The 15,607-nt window shown below is 34.5% G+C and overlaps 1 protein-coding gene across 1 annotated transcript in view; it reads right to left on the bottom strand.

Annotated features, from left to right (window-relative positions):
• Positions 1-15,607, bottom strand: part of LOC134845114 (uncharacterized) — a 160,037-nt gene that overhangs the window by 104,218 nt on the left and 40,212 nt on the right. The window contains exon 4 of the mRNA XM_063862013.1: positions 4,730-4,992. Within this exon, the coding sequence (XP_063718083.1) occupies positions 4,730-4,992 (263 nt within the window). The remainder of the gene's footprint in view (positions 1-4,729; positions 4,993-15,607) is intronic.

Genomic DNA, 15,607 nt, shown 5'->3' with positions numbered 1-15,607 from the left:
ACGGGACAAGTGGACCAACACGTTGCAAGGAGGTGCTGTTAGTGTCAGTGAAAAGGAATGCATGGTTAGTGTATACTCGTTTCGGTTGTCAGACTTTGAGCGAATACAATGACTTGTATCTAACGACTGATACCTTGATTCTTGCATGCGTTTTTGAAGAGTTTAGACGAGTGGGTTTTGAAACATATATGCTAGATTGTGCTCAATATTTCACGGCTAGCAAACTCTCAGGGGATGCATTTTTGTGAACATACAAGGCTGACCTCCATTTGCTCACTGATAGGGAGCACTTGGATATGGCAGAAAACCTGATCAGGAGAGGCATTGCCAGTGTTTTTGAAAAAAGACTTGTTTCTGCCAACAAAAAAACTGCGACCCTAAACAGCCTAGCACTTTCCTCTTCATGATAGACGCGAACAATTTATATGGTGGGATTATGGAGAAGTTTCTTCTTCCACTAAACTCATTTGGGTTTAATGACCAAGTAACTATAACCGAAATTCTCAAAACGAGCAGAGAATCCGAAATCGGATAGATTTTGGATGTTGATCTTTTATACCCCGATCATCTGCACGATCCACATTCGGATTACCCATTCGCCTCAACAAAAGAAGTTGTGTCCAAAATGTGGCTCATTGAGCTTCAATAAGACATGTTGAAAAAAATGAACCTTTCGGATGAAGTGTGCACCACGCCAAAGCTCATACAAAACTTCTTCCCAAAGAAAAACTATACTGTACACTTCCTAACATTTCAGCTCTATGTCAAACTTGGGTGAAAATTGAAAAATTAAATCGATTTCTGAAGTTTAGACAAGAAAAATTATTGCATCATATGTTCAGTTAAACACTGAGCTCTGAAAAACAGGTACTACCAAGTTCGAACAAGATTTCTTCAAGCTAATTAAAAATAGTGCATTTGGAAAATTCTGCGAATCAAAATGGAATCAACTAGTTGTATATATTGTTCCCAAAGCCGAAGAACTGCAAAATTTATCCAGGAAAAAAAGATTTAACAGTGTAAAAATTATTGACGAACAGTTGGTATCTGTAACCTCAAAACCTGTGAACATTAAATGAGATGAGCCCACAATTGTCGGTGCAATGATACTAGATTTGGCAAAATTTTACATGTTCCAGTTCCATTACAACATAGTTAAAAAAAATTTCGACGCAAATTTTTTTATATTCGGACACTGATTCGGTAAATTTCGACCAATTAAGGGGGCAAAGTGAGTCAGAAATAGCAGCGAACAACTGCCCCTATTTGGATATTGAGGCTTGAGAAGAAAACGAGCCGGAAGAAGTAAAACCACTTGAACGGCGGTGCTTAAATCGACGTAGTTTTTTATTGAACAATTCTGACTACGTTCTGATTACAAATGTCATTGATTTGCTTTATAGTACTCTTCATTCTGGAAATGAAGCTTTTCAAAATTGTTCTTCTGACCGAAAAGTAAAATAATCCACTCCAACCGTTGGGGGTATTCAAAACAACAACAAAATAAACTCATTTTCCTAGCCATTTTTACTATTTTACTTATGGATCATGATTGGTTAGTTCTAACTCTCTTACAGTGATAGTTATTAAGAATATAATAACTATGCAAGCACAAAAAAAGTGCAAGATACTCAAATAATTCAAAATGTAATTGATTGAAAAATCCATTACTATCAGTATAATACTAAAATAATGAAACTTACTGACTTAAACTAATAGTCATGCAGGTTCATTAACTCGCAATCATGCAGTTAGAATCAGTGCGTATTTAGAAAAAAAATTTTCTATATTAATTCTTTTTGTTAAAAGAAAAAATGTTAAGAGGGCACAAAATAGCTGGAAAATTTTCTGAGTCGAATTGAAACTATCTGAGTTAGTTTCTTGGCGAACATCAGTTGTGCTATCGATCTTTGTATTTGGTCTCCTCAGTTTGAGCGTGTTTTGAATTTCTTCTACTTTCTTCGCCAGTTTGTAATCATTAATCTCATTATCCCGCAGTTCCTTTTGCAAAATATCCACCCTGCGTGCAACCTCCTTGTCGTTATCAAAGTTTTCTCGCAAGAGTTTGTTCAAAGTATCCACTTCCTCTTCAAGCCTAGTTCTCTGCTCTTGGTCCCGACGTTGGTCCACACTTAAAATAGAAATGTTGGTTTCAAAAAGTCGGAGAAGAAACCGAGTTGGAGCGTTATAAACCTTAATTCCCGGTCTAGAAAACTTTCAGCTATCGATCAATTGCAACAAAATTTTGCATTGACATTAAGCGCCGATTTAAATTTATGCATGACATGTTACATGAAATTTGATTTTTTTTCTCAAAATGGGTTGATCTTAGCGTAAAAACGATGAACACAAAAATTGCGTACACTTTCAGCAGAATTTTTGTGATATCGATAATTTAATCCCAAGATTCTATTTTAACCTAAGAACGGATAATTTTACGTTTTTTCAGTGAATCAAAAATTATGTTAAATCTGCCGGTTCAATTGCTGACAAAGTTGTATCAAAAAGAGCCTTTTGTGTAACTCAAAAAGTTCAAGAAGGGTATACTTGCCAAAGTTTTGCAAAACATGTTTTACAACACGTTTTTAAAAAACTGTTTGGCAACGTCAGCTCTATCTCAAACTTGGTTTGAAAATTGAAAAATTAAATCGATTTCTGCAGTTTAGACAAGAAAAATTTCTGCATCATATGTTCAGTTAAACACTGAGCTCTGAAAAACAGGTACTACCAAGTTCGAACAAGATTTCTCCAAGCTAATTAAAAATAGTACATTTGGAAAATTCTGCGAATCAAAATGGAATCGACTAGTTGTAGATATTGTCGCAAAGCCGAAGAATTGCAAAATTTATCCAGGAAAAAAGATTTAGCAGTCTAAAAATAATTGGCGAACAGTTGGTATCTGTAACCTCAAAACCTGTGAACATTAAATGGGATGAGCCCACAATTGTCGGTGCAATGATACTAGATTTGGCAAATTTTTACATGATCCAGTTCCATTACAACATAGTTAAGGACAATTCTGACGCAAATTTTTTATATTCGGACACTGATTCGCTCCTGGATAAAATCCGCAGCAAAGATCGCTACAAAGAAATCGAGAAAAACCATGAACTGCAAAATCATTTTGATTTTAAAAATCTACTAGCTACGCAAACCCTCTACACCAACGAGAGTTTGCGGGTTAACGTCAAATTTAAAGTTGAGTTTGCTGCGGAGATCATGCAGGAGTACGTCGGATAAAGCCCAAACTGTACAGCATTATTTCTTTCAAGAAGTTTCTCTTTTTTCTTAGTTTCCAATTACCATTTTAGAAAAGGGCAACAATAACCTTTCAGGAGATTATGTAGTGAGGGGGAGGTATTTATGAGGAAAACGGAAAAAAAATTGTTGAAAATTTGAAGTAAATCGTTTGTCTTTTTGTTTAGAAATCTACAAAAAAACGCGTCAAAGCGTCTCAAAATATACGAAAAGGGAGCTAACCCATAATCAATACAAACAAACTTTGACTTACTGTTCAGTGGTCCGTTCAAACAATTTGAGGATATTTTCCTGTTATCACAATTTACAAACCATAATAACGAACAAATTTTCCCTGAGCGCATTTGGCAATAAGCGCTATATACATGCAGACAGAGTAACTAATAGTCCTTTCGGACATAAACGTTTGCGTGAGGATATGTTCATAAGAGAAATTGGGCGCACCATGGCTGGGGCGAATACGACGTAGACGTAGTCGTCAATCCCACCGATAACAGAAGGGAGGATTTGGCTGAATCTTTAGAACCGCAGGGTTATCTTTTTACACCGCCAGATAAAAGGCTCAATCAACCCACATGCACTGATCAAGAGTTAGAACATGATTCGGTAGATTTCGACCAATTAGGGGGGCAAAGTGAGTCAGAAATAGCAGCGAACAATTGCCCCTATTTGGATATTGAGGCTCGAGAAGAAAACGAGCCGGAAGAAGTAAAACCACCTGAACGGCGGTGCTTAAATCGACGTGCTTTTTATTGAACGATTCTCACTACGTTCTGATTACAAATGTCATTGATTTGCTTTATAGTACTCTTCATTCTGGAAATGAAGCTTTTCAAAATTGTTCTTCTGACCGAAAAGTAAAATAATCCACTCCAACCGTTGGGGGGTATTCAAAACAACAACAATATAAACTTACCAATATCACACGTGTTGATAAAGGTTTCAAAATTATCCACAATATAACGCGCGCAGTGAAATTTGAACTGTCAAAGTCAAGGGAAAGCATGCACCAACCAAAACATGTGTGCCCGAAAAAGTAGGAGCTTTAACCCCTTTGGGGGTTAAAAATGGTCAGTGCAACGGCACACCGAAAAAAGGGGGTTAAAAGTGGTCATTTTCCTAGCCACTTTTACTATTTTACTTATGGATCATGATTGGTTAGTTCTAAATCTCTTACAGTGATAGTTATTAAGAATATAATACCTATGCAAGTACAAAAAAAAGTGCAAGATACTCAAATAATTCAAAATGTAATTGATTGAAAAATCCATTACTATCATTATAATACTAAAATAATGAAATTTACTGACTTAAACTAACAGTCATGCAGGTTCATTAACTCATAATCATGCAGTTAGAATCAGTGCGTATTCAGAAAAAGAATATTCTATATTTACTTTTCTCGTTAAAAGAAGCAATATTAAGAAGGCAAAAAATAGCTTGAATTTTTTTTGAGTCGAATTGAAATTACCTGAGCTACTTTCTTGGCGAACATCAGTTGTCCTATCGATCTTTGTTTTTGGTCTCCTCAGTTCGAGCGTGTTTTGAATTTCTTCTACTTCCTTCGCCAGTTTGTAATCATTAATTCCATTAACCCGCAGTTCCCTTTGCAAAATATCCACCCTGCGTGCAACCTCCTTGTCGTTATCAAAGTTTTCTCGCAAGAGTTTGTTCAAAGTATCCACTTCCTCTTCAAGCCTAGTTCTCTGCTCTCGATCCTGACGTTGGTCCATACTTAAAATAGAAATGTTGGTTTCAAAAAATCGGAGATGAAACCGAATTGGAGCGTTATAAACCTTAATTACCGGTCTAAAAAACTTTCAGCTGTCGATCAATTGAAAGAAAATTTTGCATTGACATTAAGCGCCGATTTACATTCGGCATGACATGTTTTATGAAATTTGATTTTTTTTCTCTCAAATTGGGTTAATTTAGCGTAAAAACGATGAACACAAAAATTGCGTACACTTTTAGCAGAATTTTTATGATATCGATAAATTAATCCCAAGATTCTACTTTACCCTAAGAACGGATAATTGTACGCTTTTTTAGTGAGTCAAAAATTATGTTAAATCTGCCGGATCAATTGCTGACAAAGTTGTATCAAAAAGAGCCTTTTGTGTAACTCAAAAAGTTCAAGAAGGGTAAACTCGCCAAAGCTTTGCAAAAAATGTTTTACAACACGTTTTTAAAAAACTGTTTGGCTACCAAACGAAAATAATTTAACTGAACATTTTTTGGGCGTTTTACCTTTCTGAGACTTTGTTGGGCTACCCAAGAGGTCAAATTGAAACAATTTCGTCAGCAATGGACGCAGCAGTTTTAGCTTTATTTTTGATTGACTAAAAAATAAATGATCAGTTTTTAGGATAAAACGTTTTGGTAAAACTTTGTTTTGCAAAACAAAGTATACCGTTTTAGTTGTGCTAAATTTCTAATATTTAACTTTGATATCAATTTTCTCTTAAAGCGAACCCAATTTGAGATAATTTTGTTTGAAAATTAATGTTTTTTACGTCTTGTCCTGGTCTTTGAAATGAGAACTGTGCCACTACGATTAAATATCATGTTGTGCATTAAAACAAACTCATCAAAATTGTCAATAAAGGATAAAAAACGATTTTTTGAAAGAGAGTAGCTGCAGGGAACAAAAGCAACGACTAAAATGTTAGTAAAAAAGAAACATAAACACACCAGATAAAACCTAGTCTTAAAACTTTTTTAAATTTTCAGCAACCAAAATTTTATTCAATTTTTTATTTTCTATTTTTCATGCAATGTGCAACAGAATTCATTATTCGTGACATAAAAATCGAACGCAATTTAGAAAAGAAAGATACCACTGAAAACAATTTTCTTTTGATTTGAATCGATGTATTTACTTTCGAAAAAATTATCTGATTGTATATTCTTGGGGTATTTTTCAAGACCAATTTTTTAATCATCTGAAAGATTTCGATATTTGCACTGATGGCAAGTAAAAATTTTTCTGGATTTTTCAAACATACTGCAAAAAACACAGTTGCATCATTAATTTGATGGTCCCTTCAGCTGCAACACAGAACCGCGAAAATGGTGTCAAGGTCAACAGGTGAACAAATTTTGGACCTGGTTGCTCATCCTTCTCATGGTGAGGAGAGAGTCGTAAATAATACAAAACGCACATATGCTCAACCAGCGAATTAGTTCATTTTAAGAGTGACAGTTTATTTCGTGGTAAAGTTGAGTTTGCCCTCGCAAGTAATCGTTTTCCGGTTCCCTAGCAACAAATCAAGAACAAAACATTTGACTAAAACGATAGTAAGTGTGGAAGTGTGTTAGTTTTGTTCTCATTTTAGTTCATGTGCTTAATTAACATCTCGTTCTCTCAGTGTTAAAAATATAAAGGTTATTTAAAAGTTATCAAAGCAGCTAAAATAGGACTTGCAAGCCTCTAGGTTTTTAGTAAGTTGTCAGGGACGTGCTATAGTTGTTATTCAATTGTCTTCCACGTACCTGTGAACATAGTGATTATACTAAATGATGGGAAATTGATTATATTTTCGTGCAAGGCCAAATTGAGTGTTTGTGATACAATGACATTAATGAAATCGTCGAAATGAATTGTGCAAGTGAGTTGATGAAAAATAGTGGCGTGTAAATTTTCGTTGGCGGGTTTTTTGTAGGAATTTTTTGGGGTCTTGTGGAACTAAAATAGCAAAACTATGGGAGTGTGTGTAGATTAGAGTTTTTCTTTAACATTAGGGTCGCACTGTCGTTGTGTTTCCTTTTTATTCGAGCTATATTGCGTGAAGCATGGAATGGAGTAAAATAAAAATTCACGCAAGTTATTGTGTTGTGGATTATCGCATCTTTGAAGTCGTGATGGTTGAAGATGTGCAGTTTGGTAACTATCCGGGGACGTTTAATTGGTTTCCTTTTTTTCATAATGCGTTCTGCTCTGTGTGGAGTATCGGTGCTAATAGTGGTATCGGTATAATTAACTGATTAATTGTTATTGGTTAGTTAGTATTGCGAACTGGTTGTTGTTACTGAATACGAAAAATTAAATCGTGCTCAAGTTGATCTTCAGTTATGGAACTGGGAGTAATGGGACTTAAAGGCGTCGGTGAGTAGTGATTAAAGTGGGGTAGTGTAATTGTGGGACAAACTAGAACTTCAGGAAAGGGTAATAACAGGTGTATAAGATGATAGGGGTGATTGGTGGTGCAGAAAAATTAGTAGTGCGATATACAATTGTGTGCGTTCTTTTTTGAAGTATTTTTAAATTCAATGCAGTTTTTATCGAATCATCCGACACAATATGATTACCTGATTGATTATGAGTTGAGTTGGATGATTTGGAAACAGATGAGAGTGGTACCGGTTGTGGAGAAGGTAGAAGGTCCTTGATAGAAGCGAAAGAGGATGAGCAGTGAAACACAATAGGGTCAGAAAAAGATCGATTGAGGTATCCAATTTGTCGGCTCGCTGTTGGCTGAAACCGTAATAGTTTTGAGAACAAAAAACTAATGTTATGATTAATCTAATTATCTAATCTTAGAGTTAAGTAATTTAGATTTAAGTAACTAATTATCTATTCGTATTTATCATTTGTAATTTGTTGTTGATTTATGTTATGAGTTAATTGTCTCCATTTTTATCTTCTTTATGGTTAGGAAATTTATTTAGGGAATGACTTGTCCTCTAATTTGTAAAAGTAAACAATTGTAAGTGATTTGGTTTTCGTAAAATTTGTATTCGTAATAGTGCTAATGGTTTGTGTTGTGTTTTGTAGTTTGTCAATTGTATTTCGTTTTGTACCTTCTGTTTGTTTTATTCATTGATTTCTGCGTCTAATGAGATTTTAATTGTAGAAATGAAACAATTCCGAAAAGTATTTGGGCTGAGCGAAGAGTATTTTGGCTACACTTGCCGGTCTTGCGTAGAGTATCCTGCGATTCCTAATAGTGATATCGGTAACAGTGGTAATAATGGTATCGGTAATAGTAGCTAATAGTGGTATCGATAGAATTAACTGAATTATTGGTATTGGTTAGTTAGTATTGTGAACTGGTTGTTGTTATTGAATACGAAAAACTAAATCGTGCTGAAGTTGACCTTCAGTAATGAGACTGGGAGCAATGGGACCTAACGGCGGTTGGCGAGTAGTGATTAAAGTGGGGTAGTGTGATTGTGGGAAAAACTAGAATTTCAGCAAAGGGTAATAACAGGTGTCTAAGATGATAGGGAAGATTGGTGGTGCAGAAAAATTAGTAGTGCGATATAAAATTGTGTGCGTTCTTTTTTTAAGTATTACTAAATTCAATGCAGTTTTTATCGAATCATCCGACACAATATGAATACCTGATTGATTATGAGTTGAGTTGGATGATTTGGAAACAGATGAGAGTGGTACCGGTTGTGGAGAAGGTGGAAGGTCCTTGATAGAAGCGAAAGAGGATGAGCAGTGAAACACAATAGGGTCAGAAAAAGATCGATTGAGGGATCCAATTTGTCGGCTCGCTGTTGGATGAAACCGTTATAGTTTTGAGAACGAAAACTAATGTTATGATTTTTTCAATTATCTGCTCGTATCTATCATTTGCAATTTGTTGTTGATATATGTTATGAGTGAACTGTCTCCTATTTTATCTTCTTTATGTTTAGGAAACTTATTTAGGGAATGACTTTTCCTGTAATTTGTAAATGTAAACAATTGTAAGTGATTTGGATTTCGTAAATTTTGTATTCGTAATAGTGCTATTGGTGTGTGTTATGTTTTGTCAATTCTATTTCTTTTTTTACCTACTTTTTGTTTTATTCATTGATTTCTGCGTCTAATGAGATTTTAATTGTAGAAATGAAATAATTCCGAAAAGTGATTGGGCTGAGCGAAGAGTTTTTGGGCTACACTTGCTGGTCTTGCGAAGAGTATCCTGCGATTCCTGCACTTGCTGGTCAATTAGTTTGTGTGTTGGTTGCAGATGGGTTAAATACTCCGTTAAAAGGTGAGAACAAAGTCCCTAACCTTGCGTATTGGATGGTCAACTTTTTTCTAGAAAATTAAAAAGCCATCCTAGAAGGTGAAAATTTTCTTCTTTTAAGCGTAAAAACAGAAGACATCGATTGGTGTCTTGAGGATTTTTTTCCCATTAGAAAATATAGAAAGTTTTGATGTCTCTAAAATATCCACTGTAATGATCTTGTGTAAAGATTTCTCAGAATCCTGCTCTGTCATCGAGCTTTTTCAAATCGTGATTTTTTGATTGTCGTTGGATTGTATCCATTTTGTAAAAATTGCTTGAAAATTATGCGCATTTTTTATGTTGGACGACCAATTTTGATAATATACTTTTTGATTGTAACTCAATATTCGGTTTTCTCACTAATGCGCGAATGCTTTATGATGAAAAATTCTTTGGTGATGATATTAAGCTAGTGTTTGGTGTAAAAAAACAATACTAATCTTCTTAGAGATTAAATTGTACTTGATGTGGTTATATTTTGATCCACATGAGATAGCGGTATCCTGATATTATGTAAGTTGTGAAAGGGTATCTACAAACAGAACTTCATTTTCATAAAAGTAGGTGTTCTTTTGTAAGTTCTTTTGTCTTCGATCACATATAGAGCATGTATAACACCCATGAATTTGAAAGATTATTAATAACAATGTAAGTTATCCAGATTTTATCACAAAGATCATAGATTAAACTTCAATTGTCTAACTATATCAACATTGGCTAATTTCTAATTGTTGTTTATAATTTGGAATCTGAAAAACTTACAAGGTCTCATATTTTGTTTTTGTGTTTTTTTTTACTAAACTTGGGTGTTGTACTTCGTGCTAACAATTGTCTGGGTTGAATTGTAATTGACGTTCAACAAGGTTTTGGTTGTATGGCTCTGAGTCGAGTCCGTTTTCTATTTCAGTTTGATACTTGAGAACAATGTACTTTCTTTTCTGAAAAAATTTCTGTGATTTCTCTTCTCTGCCTAGAAGTGTTGTAGATCTGGTTTTTGAATGTTTGTTTGAATTTACCTTGGTTGTTCTGTTTGCTTGTGGCTTTGATTTGCTCCGAGTGACTTGATTTATACCATAAATATGTTGGGTGTTTTCATAATCGTAGTGCGTTAATAAAAGTCTTGTGGTCCTGTTAGTGGCGATTGATTGTCAAGAGAAAATGATTTACTTATGTTTTAAATCGGTCAAAAATAATGGAAGGGCCAAAATTTTACGGTTATATCTCTCGATATAGGGTTGATTGATAACTTATCAGATTTTTTAATTTGATCGTTATCTCAAATTTTAACAGTAATTTTCTTGTGACACACGTTGTGGGTTACGGTCTTGAAAATTTTGGTGAATATCGCGTTGGTAGTGTCTAAATTTTGAGGTAGATCATTACTTGGATTTGATTCATCGCCAAAAAATAGGAAATTTGGTTCACCGCGTCTGTAGTGTCTAAAGTTTCAGTTGGGTCATTACTTGGATTTGGTTCACCGCGAGAAACTTGATAGCGTGCGCAGTTTGCAACACGTTGTGACGGTGTTGGGGATGGAATCGATTATATCTCAATTGTGCTGAGGTTGGGTTAGAGTTAATATCTGCTGGAGAGTTATGTGTATTTGGGAGTTTAAAATTTGATGGTTTGGAAATTCTGAAAAAGTTTTCTACTATGGTGCTGGAGAAGTTGATGGTTCTGAATGTGAACTTATATTGAAACGGGTTGTCTGTGTTTTGAAAATCCTATTACGTCTTTGATGAATGATATGTTTCTTATTCGTTAATTCTGACGATTAGTTTCGACTTTGATGTCTCACTCGTTCTAAATCTTGTGAAATTGAGGGTAGCTATTATATCGATTTGTATTATTGTTTGCTTTATGTTTCACTTTGACGTGCAGGATTTATCATTTCGAAAATTGGAATTTGCTGTTCTTCATGGGTGTAAGGGCTTTCTACATATGAAATCCGGGTTGTTGTCTTTAGATTTATTAGAAGTGTGCTCAGATTATCAGTTGTTTGGGGATTCGGAATTCGTCTTTGTTTTGAATTGAAAGATGGGGGTTTGGGTTAGAAATACGATTAGCAATTTTGAATTTTGATATTGTTGACTTTTATTTCTATGAATACAATTGTTCTTGGTATTGTACTTCAAAAGGAATAGTAGCATGATGATGTATGATGGTTAATGAAAACCCAACTAATACTTGTTTTAAACATGCAAAAACTGTTAAGGTTAGAGGTACTATCAAAATTAGGAAAAAATGTTCAGAAATCGTATTATTTCAAAGAAAAATTAGTTGTTTTAAGGTTAAATTTTAGCTAAGCTTAGCTAAGTTAAGGTTAGGTTTTGAGGTAAGGTTTTAAGATAATGCGTTCTGCTCTGTGTGGATTATCGGTGCTAATAGTGGTATCGGTAGAATTAACTGAATTATTGGTATTGGTTGGTTAGTATTGTGAACTGGTTGTTGTTATTGAATACGAAAAACTAAATCGTGCTCAAGTTGACCTTCAGTAATGGGACTGGGAGCAATGGGACTTAACGGCGGTTGGCGAGTAGTGATTAAAGTGGGGTAGTGTGATTGTGGGAAAAACTAGAATTTCAGGAAAGGGTAATAACAGGTGTCTAAGATGATAGGGAAGATTGGTGGTGCAGAAAAATTAGTAGTGCGATATAAAAATGTGTGCGTTCTTTTTTGAAGTATTTTTAAATTCAATGCAGTTTTTATCGAATCATCCGACACAATATGAATACCTGATTGATTATCAGTTGAGTTGGGTGATTTGGAAACAGATGAGAGTGGTACCGTTTGTGGAGAAGGTAGAAGGTCCTTGATAGAAGCGAAAGAGGATGAGCAGTGAAACACAATAGGGTCAGAAAAAGATCGATTGAGGTATCCAATTTGTCGGCTCGCTGTTGGCTGAAACCGTAATAGTTTTGAGAACAAAAAACTAATGTTATGATTCACCTAATTATCTAATCTTAGATTTAATTAATTTAGATTTAAGTAACTAATTATCTATTCGTATCTATCATTTGCAATTTGTTGTTGATTTATGTTATGAGTTAATTGTCTCCATTTTTATCTTCTTTATGGTTAGGAAATTTATTTAGGGATTGATTTGTCCTCTAATTTGTAAAAGTAAACAATTGGAAGTGATTTGGTTTTCGTAAAATTTGTATTCGTAATAGTGCTAATGGTTTGTGTTGTGTTTTGTAGTTTGTCAATTGTATTTCGTTTTGTACCTTCTGTTTGTTTTATTCATTGATTTCTGCGTTCAATGAGATTTTAATTGTAGAAATGAAACAATTTCGAAAAGTATTTGGGCTGAGCGAAGAGTATTTTGGCTACACTTGCCGGTCTTGCGAAGAGTATCCTGCGATTCCTAGTAGTGATTTCGGTAACAGTGGTAATAATGGTATCGGTAATAGTAGCTAATAGTGGTATCGATAGAATTAACTGAATTATTGGTATTGGTTGGTTAGTATTGTGAACTGGTTGTTGTTATTGAATACGAAAAACTAAATCGTGCTCAAGTTGACCTTCAGTAATGGGACTGGGAGCAATGGGACTTAACGGCGGTTGGCGAGTAGTGATTAAAGTGGGGTAGTGTGATTGTGGGAAAAACTAGAATTTCAGGAAAGGGTTATAACAGGTGTCTAAGATGATAGGGAAGATTGGTGGTGCAGAAAAATTAGTAGTGCGATATAAAAATGTGTGCGTTCTTTTTGAAGTATTTTTAAATTCAATGCAGTTTTTATCGAATCATCCGACACAATATGAATACCTGATTGATTATCAGTTGAGTTGGGTGATTTGGAAACAGATGAGAGTGGTACCGTTTGTGGAGAAGGTAGAAGGTCCTTGATAGAAGCGAAAGAGGATGAGCAGTGAAACACAATAGGGTCAGAAAAAGATCGATTGAGGGATCCAATTTGTCGGCTCGCTGTTGGATGAAACCGTTATAGTTTTGAGAACGAAAACTAATGTTATGATTTTTTCAATTATCTACTCGTATCTATCATTTGAAATTTGTTGTTGATATATGTTATGAGTGAACTGTCTCCTATTTTATCTTCTTTATGTTTAGGAAACTTATTTAGGGAATGACTTGTCCTGTAATTTGTAAATGTAAACAATTGTAAGTGATTTGGATTTCGTAAATTTTGTATTCGTAATAGTGCTATTGGTGTGTGTTATGTTTTGTCAATTCTATTTCGTATTGTACCTTCTTTTTGTTTTATTCAATGATTTCTGCGTCTAATGAGATTTTAATTGTAGAAATGAAATAATTCCGAAAAGTAATTGGGCTGAGCGAAGAGTTTTTGGGCTACACTTGCTGGTCTTGCGAAGAGTATCCTGCGATTCCTGCACTTGCTGGTCAATTAGTTTGTGTGTTGGTTGCAGATGGGTTAAATACTCCGTTAAAAGGTGAGAACAAAGTCCCTAACCTTGCGTATTGGATGGTCAACTTTTCTAGAAAATTAAAAAGCCATCCTAGAAGGTGAAAATTTTCTTCTTTTAAGCGTAAAAACAGAAGACATCGATTGGTGTCTTGAGGATTTTTTTTTCCCATTAGAAAATATAGAAAGTTTTGATGTCTCTAAAATATCCACTGTAATGATCTTGTGTAAAGATTTCTCAGAATCCTGCTTTGTCATCGAGCTTTTTCAAATCGTGATTTTTTGATTGTCGTTGGATTGTATCCATTTTGTAAAAATTGCTTGAAAATTATGCGCATTTTTTATGTTGGACGACCAATTTTGATTATATACTTTTTGATTGTAACTCAATATTCGGTTTTCTCACTAATGCGCGAATGCTTTATGTTGAAAAATTCTTTGGTGATGATATTAAGCTAGTGTTTGGTGTAAAAAAAACAATACTAACCTTCTTAGAGATTAAATTGTACTTGATGTGGTTATATTTTGATCCACATGAGATAGCGGTATCCTGATATTATGTGAGTCGTGAAAGGGTATCTACAAACAGAACTTCATTTTCATAAAAGTAGGTGTTCTTTTGTAAGTTCTTTTGTCTTCGATCACATATAGAGCATGTATAACACCCATGAATTTGAAAGATTATTAATAACAATGTAAGTTATCCAGATTTTATCACAAAGATCATAGACTAAACTTCAATTGTCTAACTATATCAACATTGGCTAATTTCCAATTGTTGTTTATAGTTCGGAATCTGGAAAACTTACAAGGTCTCATATTTTGTTTTTGTGTTTTTTTTTTTACTAAACTTGGGTGTTGTACTTCGTGCTAACAATTGTCTGGGTTGAATTGTAATTGACGTTCAACAAGGTTTTGGTTGTATGGCTCTGAGTCGAGTCTGTTTTCTATTTCAGTTTGATACTTGAGAACAATGTACTTTCTTTTCAGAAAAAATTTCTGTGATTTCTCTTCTCTGCCTAGAACTGTTGTAGATCTGGTTTTTGAATATTTGTTTGAATTTACCTTGGTTGTTCTGTTTGCTTGTGGCTTTGATTTGCTCTGAGTGACTTGATTTATAGCATAAATATGTTGGGTTTTTTCATAATCGTAATGCGTTAATAAAAATCTTGTGGTCCTGTTAGTGGCGATTGATTGTCAAGAGAAGATGGTTTACTTATGTTTTAAATCGGTCAAAAATAATGGAGGGGCCAAAATTTTACGGTTATATCTCTCGATATAGGGGTGATTGATAACTTATCAGATTTGTTAATTTGATCGTTATCTCAAATTTTAACAGTAATTTTCTTGTGACACAAGTTGTGGGTTACGGTCTTGAAAATCTTGGTGAATATCGCGTTGGTAGTGTCTAAATTTTGACGTAGATCATTACTTGGATTTGATTCATCGCCAGAAAAATAGGAAATTTGGTTCACCGCGTCTGTAGTGTTTAAAGTTTCAGTTGGGTCATTGCTTGGATTTGGTTCACCGCGAGAAACTTGATAGCGTGCACAGTTTGCAACACGTTGTGACGGTGTTGGGGATGGAATCGATTATATCTCAGTTGTGCTGAGGTTGGGTTAGAGTTAATATCTGCTGGAGAGTTATGTGTATTTGGGAGTTTAAAATTTGATGGTTTGGACATTCTGAAAAAGTTTTCTACTATGGTGCTGGAGAAATTGATGGTTCTGATTGTGAACTTATATTGAAACGGGTTGTCTGTGTTTTGAAAATCCTATTACGTCTTTGATGAATGATATGTTTCTTATTCGTTAATTCTGACGATTAGTTTCGACTTTGATGTCTCACTCGTTCTAAATCTTGTGAAATTGAGGGTAGCTATTATATCGATTTGTATTATTGTTTGCTTTATGTTTCACTTTGACGTGCAGGATTTATCATTTCGAAAATTGGAAT

The sequence above is a fragment of the Symsagittifera roscoffensis genome, chromosome 1 (genome assembly GCF_963678635.1).
Source record: "Symsagittifera roscoffensis chromosome 1, txSymRosc1.1, whole genome shotgun sequence".
Lineage (NCBI taxonomy): Eukaryota > Metazoa > Xenacoelomorpha > Acoela > Convolutidae > Symsagittifera > Symsagittifera roscoffensis.
This window is presented reverse-complemented; position numbering and strand designations above follow the sequence as displayed.